Below are 19,156 nucleotides of genomic sequence, written 5' to 3'. Positions count from 1 at the left end.
CCTTAAAAGCCTCCAAGCTTTTTAGATTTATTTATTTGAAAGGCAGAGTTACAGAGAGGCAGAGGTTGAGAGAGACAGAAAGAAGGTCTTCCATCTGCTGGTTCACTCCCCAAAAGGCACCATGGCCAGAGCTTACCTGATGCGAAGCGAGGAGCCAGGAGCCTCTTCTGGATCTCCCCTGTGCATGCAAGGGCCCAGGCACTTGGGCCATCTTCTACTGCTTTCCCAGGCCATAGCAGAGAGCTAGACTGGAAGTATAGCAGCCAGGACTAGGACCAGTCCCCGTATGGAATGCTGGCACTGCAGGCGGCAGCTTTACTTGCTACTCCACAGCACCAGCCCCTCCAAACATTCTTTTTTTTTTTTTTTTTTTTTTTCCAAACATTCTTAATTGTGGTAGTTCTCTACAGCTTGCACCTTTCAGCCTACTTTGAAGCTAGCTCTGGGAGAGATGGATAGCTGCTGTTCTCCCTTAAAAAGTTCTATTCATGGGGCTGGTCTTGTAGTGGGGTGGGTTAAGCTGCTGCCTGCGATGCCAGCATCCCTTATCGGTACTGGTTCAAGTACAAACCGCTCCACTTTCGATCCAGCTCCCTGCTAACGTGCCTGGGGAAGCAGCAGAAAGTGCTCAAGTCCTCAGGCCCCTGCACTCATGTGGAAGACTCAGATAAAGCTCCTGGCTCCTGGCTCTTGGCTTTTGCCTAGTCCAGCCCCAGCCATTGTGGCCATTTGGGGAGTGAACCAGAGGATAGAAGATTCTCTCTATATAACTCTGCCTTTCAAATAAATAAAATAAATCTTAAAAAAAATAAAAATCCTTTTACAGCCTGCAAGGTTGTCAGAGGCTGCCTGGTGGAAGCATTGTGGAAAGTATGGTCTGCAGAGCCAGGATCTTGGTGTTTCCATGTGGGTTCTAAGGCTGTTGCTATCCTGGAGGGAGAAAGACTTTCTAAACTCTCTCTCTCTACTCCTCTGCTTCTCTTGTGTTCTGACATTAGCCAGGAAGTTAAATTGTCACCTCATTTCTGCTGTTTTTCACACTTTCTGACCTGACTGGGTTTTGGAGGGATTGCCAAATTCATAACAACAAAGAGTTTTCAGAAGTAGATATGAAATCAAAAGCTCAATTGTGTTGGAGTCTAATTATGCAGTTACGCTCTCCTGAATTCCCTGTTGCCAAAGTAGTATGCTATTACAGTGAGTGGACTTACACTCAGAAAGTCTATGTGTTTGGTTTTGGAGACGCTGCCAGATTGAAACCACAAATATTTAAGGTGGTCAGGCAGGAATGGCCTTCTGAAGCCCTGAGCGGCGGAACATTGATATCAAGGTTTTGAAAACTGTGCATTCTCTTTTTATAGAGCTATTTTCAGGAGCCATGGCATTTCACTGTGTGTATGCTATGTGTGGAATTGAGGACTTTATAAACTTGGAACAGGGAAGCCAAGTTCAAGTTGCTCTGTGCCAGAGAGCACTAGTTTCATGTATTTTATTAGGATTTTGTAGAGAATGTCATTGTGGTCTTTCTGTACTTTTTACAAAGGATATGGGTAGTGTCTATCTGAATACAGTCCCTTATAGAATTAGAATTGAGAGAAAAGAGGAAAGAAGTAGTGACTTTTCCAAGTCCTCCATGCCAAGTATCCTTTTTAGTGGGCTAACTACCTTTCCTTTGGAAGGCTGTGGACTAGATCCTTGACTCTCCTTCTTCTTAGCTCCAGGACAGCAAAAGAAGCTAATCATAGATTAGGATCACCTTCTCTTTGAAAATCTTAGCAACAGGACACTGGTTGTCATTAGCCATCAGTTGATGATTGTCAGAGTTGTTAGATTCCTCTTTGAGGCACTGTCCCAAAAATTTCTGCTATTCTGTGTGATGACAGCATCTTGGATGTCCCAAACGTGGAACTTCTGTTTCCTGATTTGACTATACTTTCTGCTTTGGAGAGTTTTGAATGGCTCATTACCAGAGCAAATGTAGGAGAGTTTATCTCTGAGCCTGATCCTTTCCCAGTAGTATGCTAGGAACATCTGAGCGGACTTCTGGTATTTTATTCAGAAAAACTGGCCTTTTTTGAACTGTTGTTGGGACCTTAATGTAGGAGGCATGGTTTGCTGTTAGGAATTAATGGGAAGCCATTCTCTCAAAAGGTTCCAGAATATGACACCCTAGCCACTCCCACACACACCTGCTATCCAGATAGCACCTAACAGTATCACTGCTTGGGATGTTTGATGTGAAAGGAAAAAACATAATACGGATTCAAGTGTGGATGGATTTCCTAGTAGAGAGAACTAATATTGGCAGTCTGATTTCCAAAAATGAAAGGTGGTGATGGACAAAGAAAAAATTATGGAAAATTATTTTCTGAGATGTTAGGCTTTGCATGAAGGATAGACTGTATGTAGTAGAGTTATAGTAATATTCTGTCACTGTTGTCCAATAAAACTTTATGCTATAATGGAAATGTTGCCTATCTATTTTGTCCAATTAGTGGGCACTTGAAATGTGGCTAGTGAGACTGAGGAACCAATTTTTAAATTTAATTTGTTTAGCCTTCTATGTCTAGTGAATAGCTCATTTCCAGAATATGAAGGCTGTAATGCTGCTCACTGATTTGAGCCAAACTGATACAGAAGAATATTAAAGAAATCATCTGGTTAGATTTCATTAAAACCCTTTGGCTTAGATCCCTTTTTTCTGTGGCTTATTACTTCTTCCTCTGGTTATACCACCTCCCACTCTGGGAATAAGGTAAGATGTGACAGAACCACACACTTGTTCCTGTCACCAGGGAAGTGGATAAGAAGTAGAGGCCCATGGCTGAGTGCTGCTGCTGTACTACGTGCTAGTCTGATTTCATCCTGCCTAGGCATACTGAGGTGAAGTTGTTTTAATAAGCATTTCCCAAGCATATTTTCAAATGTGTGTTAGCGACTGCTAACTCTTCTGTGAATTTGGCTGCTTTCTTTTTCTTAATGATTTTTTACAAATATGTTCTCCAATTTGGTATTTGTTTAACTTTATTGGTTTATTTTGTCATGAGAAGTTTAGCTTTTTTTGAGAAGTTAAAATTTTTGTCAAGTCTGTATTTTTTGTCTTCTGTATTTTATGTTATACTTAGGAAGACTTCCCACACTCCAAGATTTTTTAATACTGTATTTTCTGTATGCATGAGTTTCTATCTGATATTCTCTTCTGTTTCATTTATCTCTTTGCTGTTATTTGTAAGTCAGAAAGAGACAGAGAGGCGGACAAAAATCTTCCATCTACTGGCTTACTCCCCAAATGCCCACAACAGCCAGAGCTTAGTCAGGCTGAAGCCAAGAGCTAGAAACTCAATCTGAGTCTCCCATGCAGGTGACAGGGACCTAAGTACTTGAGCCATCACCTGCTGTCTCCCAGTGTATGCATTGGCAAGAAGCTGGAATGAAAAGCCAAGTTGGGACTTGAACTCGGGCACTTTGATATAGGATATAGGCATCCCAAGCAGTGTCTTAACAACTCAACAAATGGCTTTCCTTAATTTTTAATTATTTAAGTTCACTGTATTGGCTGGGACCTATGTGAAACTGACACCTTTGTATATCAAAAGTGGTGGAACGTGGAAGGAACATCATGGTCTTATATAATTCAACCTAATACAGTCATTAAAATTTTTTTGAAGATTTATTTATTTATTTGAAAGGCAGAGTTATAGAGAGGCACAGGCAGAGAGAGAGAGAGAGAGAGAGGTCTTCATCTGCTGGTTCACTCTCCAAATGGCTGCAAGGGCCAGAGCTGAGCTGATCCGAAGCCAGGAGCCAGAAGCTTCTCCCAGGTTTCCCTGGCTCAAATGCTTGTGCTCTAGCACCCACATGGGAGACCAGGAAGAAGCTTCTGGTTCCTGGCTTTGGCCTGGCCCAACCCCAGCCATTGTGGCCATTTGGGGAGTGAACCAGTGAATGGGAGACCTCTCTCTCTCTCTCTCTCTCTCTCTCTCTCTCTCTCTCTCTGTGTGTGTGTGTGTGCGTGTGTGTGTATTTCTATGTTTGTAACTCTGCCTTTCAAATAAGTAAATAAATCTTAAAAAAAAAAATAAATTTGCTCTTTGAACTGACCTAATGAGTATCACCAGAAAAGCTTCCATATCAGTGCAGCTTACTTACCCAGATATATCACTGATTAAGAAACTGACTGGCCAGCGCCACGGCTCAATAGGCTAGTCCTCCGCCTGTGGCGCCGGCACACCGGGTTCTAGTCCTGGTCGGGGCACCAGATTCTGTCCTGGTTGCTCCTCTTCCAGTCCAGCTCTCTGCTGTGGCCCAAGCGCTTGGGCCCTGCACCCATGTGGGAGACCAGGAGAAGCACTTGGCTCCTGGCTTCGGATCAGCGAGGTGTGCCAGCTGCAGCGGCCATTGGAGGGTGAACCAACGGCAAAAGGAAGACCTTCCTCTCTGTCTCTCTCTCTCACTGTCCACTCTGCCTGTCCAAAACAAAAACAAACAAACAAAAAAACCGATCAAGCTCATGAGTGATTTGCTCTTTCCTGGTGGTGACTCTCCCCAACTTAAGCTCTGTCCTTTAAAAAAAAAAAAAAAAAAAAAAAAAAGAAAACTGACCTAGCATGTAACCAACTCAAGGAGAATTTCTGTGGCTGTACAGTAATCTCAGTCTGAGGATAACCAGCGTATGCCATCTCAAATGGAAAAGACTTTGAAAGTCCTGGAGAGTAGTTAGTTTGGAGTTGAGGTTATGTTTTTTCCTTTTCTTTTCTTTCTTTCTTTCTTTCTTTTTTTTTTTTTTTTTTTTTTTGAAGATTTATTTATTTACTTGAGAGTCAGTTACAGACAGAAGGGGGAGAGACAGAGAGAGAAGTCTTCCTTTTACTGGCTCACTTCCCAAATGGCTGCAACAGTTGGAGCTGAGCTAATCTGAAGCCAGAAGCCAGGAGTTCTTCTGGGTCTCCCACGTGGGTGCAGAGGTCCAAGAACTTGGGCCATCTTTCACTGCTTTCACGTTAGCTGGGAACTGGATCAGAAGTGGAGCAACTGGGACTCTAACTGGTACCCAAATGGGATGCTGGTGCTGCAAGCTGAGGCTTCAACCCACTGTGCCACAGCACTGACCCCTCTAGCTAGTTTCTTAACAAGAATATTTGGAACATAGTTTTTAAATTCAGTGGCCTACTTTAATACTTCGATTGTCTGAAGGGACCAAACTGACCAATCTCCAGGACTTTCAAAGTCTTTTTCATTTGAGATGGCATACGCTGGTTATCCTCAGAACTGAGATTTCCTACTGTACAGTCACAGAAATTCTCCTTAAATTGGTTAAATGCTAGGTCAGTTTTCTTAACCTTTGATTGTCTGAAGGGTAGAACAGATCGCTGGGATTGACTAATGCTTGTAGGAGCTATTGTCAAACTTGAGAGATAGGGGCAAGTGTTCTGGCAAGCAGGTTAAGCTGTTACTTGGGATCCTGCATCTGTATTGGAGTGCTAGTCAAGAACTAGTTATTCAACTTCTAATTCAGCCTCCTGCTAAACATGGCAATAGATGATGGCTCAAGTGCTTGGGCAGCCACCATCTACTTGGGAGACCCACATGGAGTTCCTGTCCTTGATACTAGCTAACTGTCCTGGTCCAGTTCTCATTATTCAATGCATTTGGGGAGTAAACCAGTGGATGGAAGATCTCTTTCTCTCTCTCTCCCCCTCATTGTCTCTTCCTTTCTGCCACTCTGTCAAGTAGATAATAAACTAACAAATAAATATGAAGAAAAAGCCATGAGAGATGCCCAGGTTTTACCAGGATGAAAAGGTAAAGGTAGATAAGAGAGGAAAAAGAAACAACAGAGAAAAAGGCAAACTGAGGGAAAGAAAACAGAGAAATTTTTTTTGGAGATTTATTTATTTGAAAAACAGAGTTACAGAGAGAGGTAGAGACAGAGAGGTCTTCCATCCGCTGGTTCACTCCCCAGATGGCCTCAACGGCTGGGGCTGCACCGATCCAAAGGCAGGAACCAGGAGCTTCTTTGGACCTCCCACGTGGGTGCAGGGGTCCAAGGACTTGGGCCATCTTATACAGGCCATAGCAGAGAGCTGGATTGGAAGAGGAGCAGCCACGACTAGAACTGGCACCCATATGGGATGCCGGTGTTTCAGGCCAGGGCTTTAACTCTCTGTGCCACAGTGCCAGCCCCAAAAGGGAAAATCTTATAGTGAGAAAAAAAGGGAAACATACTCAAACTATTGCTTTCTAAACCCTACCTTTACCTTCCTGTTGTTTTTCAGAATTATAGGATTTAGCCGTCCTGTGAGATACGAAGATGTGGAGCACAAGGTGGCAGCAGTATTTGGGCAACCTCTTGATCTACATTATATGAACAATGAGGTGAGAAAGTACATGTAGAGTGTGGGGACAAGCGGAACAGTTACCAACCTGTTTTCTCTGCTTAACTGAGCTTTTTAAAGTTTGTTTCTCTAACGTCATCTGCAGGTTTTCATTTTCTAGAACCTCTGTTCTTAATTCCAATAACTTGGAGATTTCTGTTTTTCAGGAATGGTACCAAGGGCAGGGCTTATATTGTCCCCTTTCCATTTTGTATGGGTATAAAAGCAGAGGGCTCATCAGGGATAGGGAAGTGTTAGAAAACCAGTGGGTGGACTTTCTATTACAGTCATAAATGCTGGATTCTTCTCTGAGTCTAACTCCTGATTATACTTATTTGCAAAGTTAGCACCTACTTAATGCTATTTTCAGCTGCCTCTTTCTTACCCCCACCCTCACCCTTCCATATTTATTCCTACTTTGAATATTACTCAAGAATTCTTTCAATGTCAATTTTTCAGCTACTTGCCCAGCTCCAAGAAACACATTAAAGGCTGTTATCGGGGCCAGCGCCGTGTCTCACTTGGTTAATCCTCCGCCTGCGGCACCGACATCCCATATGGTTAACAGGTTCTAGTCCCGGTTGCTCCTCTTCCAGTCCAGCTCTCTGCTGTGGCCCGGGAAGGCAATGGAGGATGGCCCAAGTGCTTGGTCCCTGCACCTGCATGGGAGACCAGGAGGAAGCACCTGGCTCCTGGCTTCGGATTGGTGCAGCACCGGCTGTAGCAGCCATTTGGGGGGTAAACCAATGGAAGGAAGACCTATCTCTGTATCTCTCTCTCACTGTCTATGACTCTACCTGACAAATTAAAAAAATTTAAAAAATTTAAAATAAATAAATAAAGACTGTTATCAGCTTAGGCTGGTGATTTGAAAGGCGTTAGAGTTGGGGGGCAAGATGAAAATTGGGCAATATCATGGCTCTTTGAGAGTCAGATCCTCATTGTGTAGTCTTTTTAATGAAATGTTAAAATTTTTAATACTTTTGGGCTGAAATCTGTAGGTCCTGAGATATTTTTAAAGATTTATTTTATTTATTTGAAAGAGTTAGAGTGAGGGGAAGAGCAGGTGGGGAAGATAGAGAGAGAGAGAGAGATTGATCTTTCATTTGTTGGTTCATGCCCCAAATGGTTCCAACAGCCTGGGCTGGGCAAGGCTGAAGCCAAGAACCTGGAACTCCATCTGGATCTTTCATGTGAGTAGCAGGAGCCTAAGTACCTCAACCATCTCTTTTGTTGTTTCCCAAGGCATATTAGCAGGGAACTGGATTAGAAGTAGAGAAGCCAGGACTTAAAGCAGTACCCATATGGGATGCTGTTGTTGCAGGTGGTAGCTTTGCCCGCTACCCTACCGTGCAGCCCCATGGTGCTGAGGTTTTGTTTGTTTGTTTGCTTGTTTGTTTTGGCCTAGCCACTCCCTGGTTTCTTACCTATAAAATATACAACTACAATTACATCTACCATCAAATAACAAAAATAAGGCCATCTGATCTTTAGTCTTTTGGATTTATATTAGAAATATAGCAAATTTGAGGCTGGCGCTGCAGCTCACTAGGCTAATCCTCCGCCTGTGGCGCCGGCACACGGGGTTCTAGTCCCGGTCGGGGCGCCGGATTCTGTCCCGGTTGCTCCTCTTCCAGTCCAGCTCTCTGCTGTGGCCAGGGAGTGCAGTGGAGGATGGCCCAAGTGCTTGGGCCCTGCACCCGCATGGGAGACCAGGAGAAGCACCTGGCTCCTGCCTTCGGATCAGCACGGTGCACCAGCCACAGCACACTGGCTACAGCGGCCACTGGGGGGTGAACCAACAGAAAAGGAAGACCTTTCTCTCTGTCTCTCTCTCTCTCACTGTCCACTCTGCCTGTCAAAAAAAAAAAAAAAAAAAAAAAAAAAAAAAAGGAAATATAGCAAATTTGGGGCCAGTGCCATGGCTCACTTGCTTAATCCTCTGCCTGTGGTGCTGGCATCCCATATGGGTGCTGGGTTCTAGTCCCGGTTGCTCCTCTTCCAGTCCAGCTCTCTGCTGTGGCCCGGAAGGCAGTGGAGGATGGCCCAGGTGCTTGGGCCCCTGTACCCGCATGGGAGACCAGGAGGAAGCACCTGGCTCCTGGCTTTGGATTGGTGCAGCAAGCCGGCCGTGGCGGCCATTTGGTGGGTGAACCAACGGAAGGAAGACCTTTCTCTCTCTCTGTCTAACTCTGCCTGTCAAATAAAATTTAAAAAAAAAAGGGAAAAGAAATATAACAAATTTGGAAAATAAATTACTCTACAGTTAATATGGATGCAAATATCTTAAAATGTATAAAACTAACACATACATTTTAAGTACAGAATATGAGAACCCAAACGTAAGTTTGTCAAATCCATGGAAGTGGAGGTGCCAAGACTCAAACTGACACTCCAACATGGGATATGAGTGTAGGCATCCCAAATAGAAGCTTAACCTGTGCCACATCTGCCCTTTGGTGCCTCTTAAAAAAAAAAAAAAAAAAAAAAAAAAAAAAAAAAACAACTAGTTAAGCTGCCTACATCCCACATTTGCTTCTGGCTTCAGATTCTTGCTAATGCAGACCCTGGGTGGCCACAGTGATAACTCAAGTAATTGGATCCCTGTGAAACCTGGATTCAGTTCCTGGCTCTTGGCCTGGCCCAATCTCAGTCGAATCCCAGCTTGATCCTGGCCCTTGTAGGCATCTGGAGAGTGAACCAGTGGGTGGGAGTTCTCTCTCTCTTTTTCTTTCTCACTCTGCCTCTCAAATTAAATAAATAAAATTCTATTCCTTTCTTTTCTTTGCCCTTTAAACCCTGCCCTTTCAAGATTTGAGAATCTCAAGTGAAAATTCTATTGAGTTTTAATTTTTTGTAATAGGCCGGCGCCGCGGCTCACTAGGCTAATCCTCCGCCTGGTGGCACTGGCACACCGGGTTCTAGTCCCGGTCGGGGCGCCGGATTCTGTCCCGGTTGCCCCTCTTCCAGGCCAGCTCTCTGCTGTGGCCAGGGAGTGCAGTGGAGGATGGCCCAAGTGCTTGGGCCCTGCACCCCATGGGAGACCAGGAAAAGCACCTGGCTCCTGGCTCCTGCCATCGGATCAGAAAGACCTTTCTCTCTGTCTCTCTCTCTCACTGTCCACTCTGCCTGTCAAAAAAAATAAAAAATTAAAAAAAGATTTTTGTAATAATAGCTTTATTGCGATATAATTCCCCTACCATTAAATTTGCTATCTTAAGGTATATGATTCAGTGCTTTTTAGCATAGTCATAGAGTTGTGCAACCAGCACCTCAATCTAATTCCAGAGCATATTTATCACCCCAGAAAGAAACCCCGTACCCATCAGTAGTCACTCTTCATTCTCCTCTTTCCCCAGCCCCTGGCAACAACTACTTTCTATCTCTACTTTCTGTCTCTTTGGATTTGCCTAATCTGTTTTGGATTTCATATAAGTGGAATCATCCAATTTGTAGCCTTTTGTGTCTGGCTTCTTTCACTAAGCATATGTTTTCAAGGGTTACCCAGGTTGTAGCAGGTATCAGCACTTCATTACTTTTATGATTGAATAATAAACATTATATAGATATTCCACATTTTCACATCTTGTGTATTCATTCATCTGTTGACAGATACTTGGGTTGTTTCTGCTTTTTGACCATTATAAGTGAGGCTGCTATGAACATTTGTATAATTTTCATATGAACATATGTTTTTAGTTTTCTGAGGTAGATACCTGTGAGTGGAACTGCTGGGTCATAAAGTCTTTAAATTTTTGAGGAACAATCTAATTTTTCTAAAACAGCTGTACCATGTTACATTCCTACTAGCGATGTATGAGTGTAGCACTTTCTCTGCCACCCTTGTCAATACTTGTTATTTTCTTTTTCTTTTTTAAAGATTTATTTATTTGAAAGTCAGAGCTACACAGAGATAGAAGGAGAGGCAGAGAGAGAGAGGTCTTCTATCCAATGGTTCACTTCCCAGTTGGCCATAACGGCTGGAGCTGTGCCAGTCTGGAGCCAGGAGCTTCTTCCGGATCTTCCCATGTGGGTACAGGGCCCCAGGGACTTGGGCTATCTTGTACTGCTTTCCCAGGCCATAGGGGAGAGCTGGATCAGAAGTGGAGCAGCCAGGACTTGAATTGGCACCCATATGGGATGCCAGCACTGCAGGTGGTAGTTTTACCCACTAAGCCACAGCGCCGGCCCTTTTTTCTTTGCTTTTTTTTTTTTTTAATAGCCAGCTTAGTAAGTGGTATGTCATATTGTGGTTTTGATTTGTATCCCCTTAATGATTAATAATGTGGAATGTCTTTTCATGTGCTTATTGGCCATTTGTCTATCTTCTTTGGACAAATGTCTATTCAAATATTTGGCTTGTTTGAAAAATTGGATTATTGGGACTGACGCTGTGGCGTAGCTGGTGAAGCCACTGCTTGTGGTGCCAGCATCCTGTATGGGCGCCAGTTCAAGCCCCAGCTGCTCCACTTCCAATTCAGCTCTCTGCTATGGCCTGGGTGCTTCTGCTTTCCCAAGCACATAGCTGGGGCTTGAACCGGCATCCATATGGGATGCCGATACTGCAGGCCGGGGATTTAACCTGCTGCACCACAGTGCTGGCCCCTGATATTTTATTTTAAATACTGTTATTACTATTTATCTTTTACCAACTTAGAATTTAGAGTTCTTATCTCCTTGTATTATAAAGTGGGAACTGAACTTTTGCATAATTTTGTGTTTGCTACACTTATATAAGATCTGATATTTGGTAGGTCCTAGGCAAAGAATACATTTATGTTTGTTTGTTTATTTATTTTAAAGATTTATTTATTTACTTGAAAGTCAGAGTTACACAGAGAGAGAGAGAGAGGTCTCCCATCCACTGGTTCATTCCCCAGATGGCCGCAACGGGCAAAGCTGTGCCAATCCGAAGCCAGGAACCAGGAGCTTCTTCTGGGTCTCCCACGTGGGTGCAGGGGTCCAAGGACTTGAGCCATCTTCCCTGCTTTCTCAGGGCACAGCAGAGAGCTGGATCGGAAGTGGAGCAGCTGGGACTAGAACCGGCGCCCATATGGGATGCCGGCACCACAGGCAGCAGTTTACCCACTATGCTACAGAGCCGGCCCTATGTTTATTTATTTTATCTACTTGAAAGGTAGAGTGCCACATACATACAGAGTAAGCGCTCAAGAGAGAGATCTTTTACTGCTGGCTCACTCCCCAATGACCACAACAGCCAGGACTGAGCCTTATCAAAGCCAGGAGTCTGGAACTCCATCTGGGTCTTCCATGTGAGTGTCAGGGGCCAAAGCACTTGTGCCATCATCTGCTTTCTCCCTGACATATTTTTTTTTAATTTTTTTTAATTTTTTTTGACAGGCAGAGTGGACAGTGAGAGAGAGAGACAGAGAGAAAGGTCTTCCTTTGCTGTTGGTTCACCCTCCAATGGCCGCCGCGGCCGGTGCACCGCGCTGATCCGATGGCAGGAGCCAGGAGCCAGGTGCTTTTCCTGGTCTCCCATGGGGTGCAGGGCCCAAGCACCTGGGCCATCCTCCACTGCACTCCCTGGCCACAGCAGAGAGCTGGCCTGGAAGAGGGGCAACCGGGACAGAATCCAGCGCCCCGACCGGGACTAGAACCTGGTGTGCCGGCGCCGCTAGGCGGAGGATTAGCCTAGTGAGCCGCGGCGCCGGCCATCTCCCTGACATATTAGCAGGAAGCTGGATTGGAAGTAGAATAGGCAGACTCACACCAGCACTCTGGTATGGAATGTGGGCATCCCAAGTGGCAGCATAACTTGTTGCAGATCACCTGCCCCCATTTTATATCTTTTAATACTGAATACTCATGATATTATCTGCTTTTTAAAAAATAGACTAAGGGGCCGACGCTGTGGCATAGTGGGTAAAGTTGCCATAGTGGCTAAATGGGTGCTGGTTTGAATCTCAGCTGCTCCACTTCCAACCCAGCTCTCGCTAAAGCCTGGGAAAGCAGTACACAATGGCCCAAGACCTTGGACACCTGCACCAACATGGGAGACCCAGAAGAAGCTCCTGGCTCCTGGCTCCTGGCTTCAGATTGGCCCAGCTCCAGCCGTTGTAGCCATTTGGGGAGTGAACCAGCAGATTGAAGACCCCTTTCTCTTTCTCTCTCTGTCTCTGCCTCTCTGTAACTCTGCCTTTCAACTAAATAAATAAATAAATAAATATTTTAAAGAAATAGACTAAAATTAACAAATTAATGTATTATTTGAGAGGTGAGAGAGATAGTGAGAGACAAAGTGCTCCTATTCCCTCCCCAAATGCTGCAACAGCTGGAACTGTACTAGCCTGAAGCAGGTCAGCAGGGAAACTCAATTCTTGTCTTCCCTGCGGGTAGCAGGACCCCAATTACTTGAACCATCACTGTTGCCTCCTAAGATCTGCATTAGCAAGAAGCTAGAGTCAGGAGCCAAAGCTGGATATTGAACCATGATAGTCTGATATGGGATGCTGGCATCTTAATTGCTAGACTAAAGGCCCACTCTGTTTTCTGCTCTTAACAGTGTTACACTATGTGTACTCAAGAAATTTCTCCTAATACTTCAGTGGAATGAAAACAAAGGAGATAGTTTTCATATTCTAGTCACAGACTTTGCCTTTAAACATTAAGGTATTAAACTCTGGGGGCCAGAGTTAGGGCGTAGCAGGTAGGGCCACTGACTGATGCCAACATCTCATATGGGCACTGGATAGAGTCCCAGCTGCCCCATTTCCAATCCATCTCCCTGCTAATGGCCTGAGAAAGGTAGTGGAAGATGGCCCAAGTGCTTGCAACCCTGCCACCTATTTGGAAGAACCAGAGGAAGCTCCCAGCTCCTGCTTTTTGTCAGCCCTGGCCATTGTCTTTCTCTCTCGCTCTTGCTCTCCAACTTTCTTTTTTATGTTTTAAAAAGATTTATTTTATTTATTTAAGAGGCAGAGTTATAGACAGAGAGAGAATCTTCCTTCTGCTGATTCACTCCCCAAATGGCTGCAATGGCCAGAGCTGGGCCAGGCCAAAGCCAGGAGCCAGGAACTTTTCAGTCTCCCACATGGGTGCAGGGGCCCAAGAACTTGGGCCATCTTTTGCTGCTTTCCTAGGCCATTAGCAGGTAGCTGGGACTTGAACTGGCACCCATATGGGATTCTGGCGCCACAGGCGGAGGCTTAACCTACTACACCACAGTGCCAGTCCCCCAAGTTTCAAATAAATAAGTAAATATTTAAAAAAAAATACATTAAACTCTGCTATGTGGTCTAAATTTGTGTTCTTACTTGAGTAACAGTTTTTACCCTCTGCCTATCCCCCACCTTGCTCCCATACCTTTTCTAATTCTATTAATGTCATTACAATTAGAAATAGGGTAGGACATGATCTATGGCTTACTTTGAGAAGAAATATGGGGACTGTAACTGGGAATTGAGTAAAAGGTATTTTTAGAGAGGAAGCTCTTTTCAGAAGAGATCTGAAAACAAAGTATTGTGTTGTGCTACAGCATGGATGATCTAAAAAACATTAACCTAAGTGAAAAGAGCTAGATGCAAAAGACTGAATCTTTGAGTTGAACTGAATATGTATTGTATAATCTCATTTTTATGAAATATCTAGAAAAGGCAAATCTGCAGATACAGAAAGTAGATTAGTGGTTGCCTGGGACTGGAGGTGAGAAGAGGAAGTGACTATAACTGAACACCAGGGATTTTTTTAGAGTGATATTTTAAAATTATGTTACAATGATATTGCACAACTCTGTAAAGCTACTAAAATTATTGAATTGTACACTTAGAGAAAAAAATCCCTAAGGTTTCTATTAGATCTTTTTTTTAAAGATTTATTTATTTATTTGAAAGTCACAGTTACACAGAGAGAGGTCTTCCATCCGATGATGGTTCACTCCCCAATTGGCTGCAATGGCTGGAGCTGTGCCGATCCGATGCCAGGAGCCAGGAGCTTCCTCCGGGTCTCCCATGTGGGTGCAGGGACCCAAGCACTTGGGCCGTCTTGTACTGCTTTCCCAGGCCACAGCAGAGCCGCATTGGAAGTGGAACAACCGGGTCTCGAACCAGCACCCATATGGGATGCCAGTGCTTCAGGCCAGGGTGTTAACCCACTGCGCCACAGTGCCAGCCCCCTCAATTAGATCTTTTAAGATCCCATGATATCCAATGAATTTTTTTTTTACACTTGATCTTAGACAGAAGGCTGAAAAGTAATAGACTGTTTTTCTCCAAACTTGTTTTTATTTTGTGTTTATTTTGCTTATTCTTGCAAACTGAAGCATTGAGATAAACCTGTATTTTATATTTCCTTTCTCTGTGTCCAGCTTTCCATCCTGCTGAAAAACCAAGATGATCTTGATAAAGCAATTGACATTTTGGATAGAAGCTCAAGCATGAAAAGCCTTAGGATATTGTTGCTGTCCCAGGACAGAAACCATGTAAGTAGCCCCTGTCACGACCCAACAGCTGAAGGCAAAGCTTGATTTCCTTCAGGAACTCGCCTTGCATCCTAGACAGAATTTTTCAGCCACTGCTAAAGTAAGGGCATAAGGCACAGTCCAGCCATTGAGTTGGCGAACAACAAACCTTCTGTATTTGGTTTCATTGAGAAGCCAAATTGTCACTGTTAAAGTTGCAATTAAAAGATATTTACCTTATAGTGTTGGAGGAAGGAAAACATTTACAATGAAAGAGAAGATACTTTTCTCCCATACAAGTATTTATGTGATTTTGACCCCACCAAGAGAGATTTAATTAGAGATTAGATTTAATTAAAGGATGCTGCTTAGCAAAGGCTGTCAAGGATGCAAAACTATCTTGTGGGGTTTTGTTGTTGTTGTTGTTGTTGTTGTTGTTGTTGTTGTTTTGACAGGCAGAGTTAGACAGTGAAAGAGAGAGAAAGGTCTTCCTTCCATTGGTTCACCCCCCAAAATGGCTGCTACGGCCAGTGCTCAGCGCCAATCTGAAGCCAGGAGCCAGGTGCTTCCTCCTGGTCTCCCATGGGGTGCAGGGCCCAAGCACCTGGGCCATCCTCCACTGCCTTCCCGGGCCACAGCAGAGAGCTGGAATGGAAGAGGAGCAAACGGAACAGAATATGGCACCCCGACTGGGACTAGAACCCAGGGTGCCGGCACCGCAGGTGGAAGATTAGCCTAGTGAGCCGCTGCACCGGCCCTGTTTTGTTTTGTTTTGTTTTGTTTTAAAGATTTATTTCATTTATTTGAAAGCGTTACACAGAGAGGTAGAGACAGAAAGAGAGGTCTTCCATCCACTGGTTCACTCCCCAGATGGCCGCAACAGCAGGAGCTGTGCTGATCTGGATCCAGGAGCCAGGAGCTTCCTCCGGGTCTCCCATGTGGGTACAGGGGTCCAAGGACTTGGGCCGTCTTCTACTGCTTTCCCAGGCCATAGCAGAGAGCTAGATCAGAAGAGGAGCAGATGGGACTAGAACCAGTGTCCATATGGGATACCAGCACTTCAGGCCAGGCTTTAACCCACTGTGCCATGGCGCTGGCCCCTCTTGTCTTTGTTTTTTTAAAAAATATTTATTCATTTATTTATTTGAGAGGTAGAATGACAGACAGAGGGGGAAACAGATGACAGAGGAAAGAGAGAGAGATCTTCTATCCTCTGGTTCATTCTCCAGATGCCCCTTCAGTAGCTGGGGCTGGGCCAGGAGTTGGGAACTCAATCTGGGTTTCCCACATGGATGGCAAGAACCTAAGTGCTTGGGCCATTACTTGCTGCCTTCCCAGGTGCTTTCGCAGGAAGCTGAATCAGAGGCAGAGGAGCAGGGATTCGAGCTGGCACACTGCTGTGGGATCAGGCATCCCAAGTGGTGACTTAACCCACTGCACCATAATTTCCACCCCAAGATTGTCATGCTTTGTAAACCCAGCCCCACAGCTTCTGAGCATATTTGCCTTTCCCCTGGGGCACATGTAGGAAATAAACGTTTTTTTGTGTTCAATGGAACAAAAAGCCATGGGCTAGAGGGCTCTCATAACTTACCAGCTGCCACTTCACCAAATAGATACAATCTAGGGGACTATTCATAGTGAGGAATTATTCCTTATGTAGTTTCTTTTCTGGAGAGGTCCTCAAGGCCTGCACTTCATGAGCCTCCTGACAATCTGGGTCTGTCTTCTGACCGCTGAATCCTGCACCAGTTTCTTCAGGAGCATTTTCCTGAAGGCTTCTTGGCACTCTTTCCTTCCATTACACTTGGAGACAAGCAACTGTGGATAGCTGACATGCTGCATGAAGACTGTGGACATACCATACCTGGACAGAGTTTAGGTACAACGGTACCTAAACTGACCATTATTTTCTAAAGAGACTTATGGGACTGGCCTGTTCTATTGATGAGAGGTAGGCAAAAGAGAATTCAGTTAAGAATAAAGAAGGGATTTTGTAATGTTATAAAAGTGTCCCTGTTCATGAGAGTGTTTTTCTCAGTCTCAAATATATCTACCTTTTTTTTTCCTGGATATGTTTTTGGAGTATTCTGAAGTAAAATATAGGCCTTATTTCCATTTCTGTGTTCAAGTTATTCACCTGCTGCCTAAATCCTTCCTTGTTGCCTGTCAGGTAAAACCTAAATTTAGCCTGGATTCACCACTGACAACTCCATGTTTCAACTCCCCAGTCTCATCTTTCCACATTTTTCAGCATAATCCCCCACTTTGTAGCCCTACAGGTTTTCCTTCTTTGTCTTTGTCCGTCCATGGCTAGCACTTTTTTTTTTTAGTATCCACTTTGATTTTCCTGCCACAATTTGATTATCATTTTTGACTGGGGCCATTTTGATTACTCCTTATTCCTTTAGTCATTGGGTGTAGTTTGTACACTAATTTATAGGTTGTTTAGTAATTGCCTTCTAGTTGTTACATGTTTGTATTACTCTCAAAGTTTATAAAGTCCCCAGGAGCAAGAGCTGCATCATTGTTTTAGAACCCTTTCTCAACCATTCACTTAACAAAACAGTGAATGCCTTTTGAATTGTTAGCAAGAGTCTGGCAGGCTCATTTTCAGCAAACCCCTTCCTTATAGAGACTGAAATTGCAGTTTGGCTAACTGATATAATTGCATGACTAGGAGCTAGCACCCCTTACTGTGATTGTGATCCCTACATTCTCCTGATAAGAATTTGTAGACAGCTGGTTCTTTATAACAGCTTTCCCATCCACTAAGGGGATGTACTGGCAGGAAACATGCTGCAACTCTGCCTTTCAGATAAATAAAATGTTCAGGCATGTTTATGTCTAACTCTTAAAAGAAGATTTTAAAAAGATTTATGTATTTATTTGAAAGTCAGAGATAGAGAGAGATCGTCCATCCTCTGGTTCGCTCCCTAAGTGGCCATAATGGCTGGGGCTGGGCCAGGCCAAAGCCAGGAGCCAAGAGCTTCTTCCGGTCTCCCATGTGGGTGCAGGAGCTCAGGGACTTAGGCTATCCTCTGTTGCTTTCCCATGCTCATTAGTGGGGAACTAGATTGCAAGTGGAGCAGCCAGAACTTGAACCAGCGCCCATATGGGATGCTAGCACTGGACTAAAGCCTTAAACTTCTATGCCACAGCACTAGCCCCATAAATAAATCTTTAAAAAAAGAAATATTAGGGGGCCCAGCACTGTGGCGTAGTGAGTAAAGCCACTTTCTGCAGTGCCAGCATCCCATATGTACGCCATTTGAGTCCTGGCTGCTCCACTTCCCATGCAGCTCTCTGCTACGGCCTGGGAAAGCAGTACAAGATGGCCCAAGTCGTTGGGCCCTTGTTACCCTCATGGAAGACAGAGAAGAAGCTCCTGGATCCTGACTTCAGATCAGCACAGCTCCAGCTGTTATGGCCAATTGGGGAGTAAACCAGCAGATGGAAGATCTCTCTGTCTGTCTCTCTCTGCCTCTCCTTCTCTCTGTGTAACTCTGACTTTCAAATAAGTAAATAAATCTTTAAAAAAAGAAAATATGTTTTAAAATTGATAGAAACTTGTAAGATAATGTTCAAAAAAAAATTAGAAAAAAGAAAGATTGGGCCAACACTGTGGCACAGTGAGTTAAAACCCTGGCCTGCAGCATCTTCATCCCATGTGGACACGGGTTCAAATCCTAGCTGCTCCACTTCAGATTCAGCTCCCTGCTGATGCACCTGGGAAAGCAGTGGAGGATGGCCCAAGCGCTTGAGCCCCTGCACCCATGTGAGAGACCTGGAAAAAGTTCCTGGCTTTGGATCAGCTCAGCTTCGGCTATTTGGGGAATGAACCAGCAGATGGAAGACCTCTCTCTGTCTCTATCTCTGCCTCTCTCGTAACTCTGTATCTCAAATAAATAAAATAAATCTTAAAAAAAAAAAAAGATTTACATTTAAGAATGTTGGGGCTGGCACTGTGGCATAGTGGATAAGGCCGCTGCCTGCTGTACTGGCATCCCGTATGGACACTGGTTCAAGTCCCGGCTGCTCCACTTCCAATCCAGCTTTCTGCTATGGCCCAGGAAAGCAGTACAAGATGGCCCAAGTCCTTGGGCCCCTACACCCGCATGGGAGACCCAGAAGAAGCTCCTGGCTCCTGGCTCCTGACTCCTGGCTTCGGATCGGCACAGCTCTGGCTGTTGCGGCCAATTGGGGAGTGAACCAGCGCATGGAAGACCTCTCTTTCTCTCTCTCTCTCTCTCTCTCTCTCTCTCTCTCTCTCTCTCTCTCTGCCTTTCCTTCTCTCTGTGTAACTCTGACTTTAAAATAAAAAATAAATAAATCTTAAAAAAAAAAAAAGACTAACAGTGTT

At 44.4% G+C, this 19,156-nt stretch overlaps 1 protein-coding gene across 4 annotated transcripts in view; it reads left to right on the top strand.

The window, feature by feature from the left end:
- MAP3K3 (mitogen-activated protein kinase kinase kinase 3) overlaps positions 1-19,156 on the top strand; it is a 79,391-nt gene that overhangs the window by 25,507 nt on the left and 34,728 nt on the right. For all 4 annotated transcript variants that reach the window (XM_008271693.4, XM_008271692.4, XM_008271691.4 and 1 more), the window contains 2 exons: positions 6,276-6,375; positions 14,701-14,814. In XM_008271693.4, the coding sequence (XP_008269915.2) occupies positions 6,276-6,375; positions 14,701-14,814 (214 nt within the window). The remainder of the gene's footprint in view (positions 1-6,275; positions 6,376-14,700; positions 14,815-19,156) is intronic.

Source organism: Oryctolagus cuniculus, chromosome 17, assembly GCF_964237555.1.
Source record: "Oryctolagus cuniculus chromosome 17, mOryCun1.1, whole genome shotgun sequence".
Lineage (NCBI taxonomy): Eukaryota > Metazoa > Chordata > Mammalia > Lagomorpha > Leporidae > Oryctolagus > Oryctolagus cuniculus.
The sequence above is the reverse complement of the archived record's forward strand: the minus strand, read 5'-3'. Positions and strand labels throughout refer to the sequence as shown.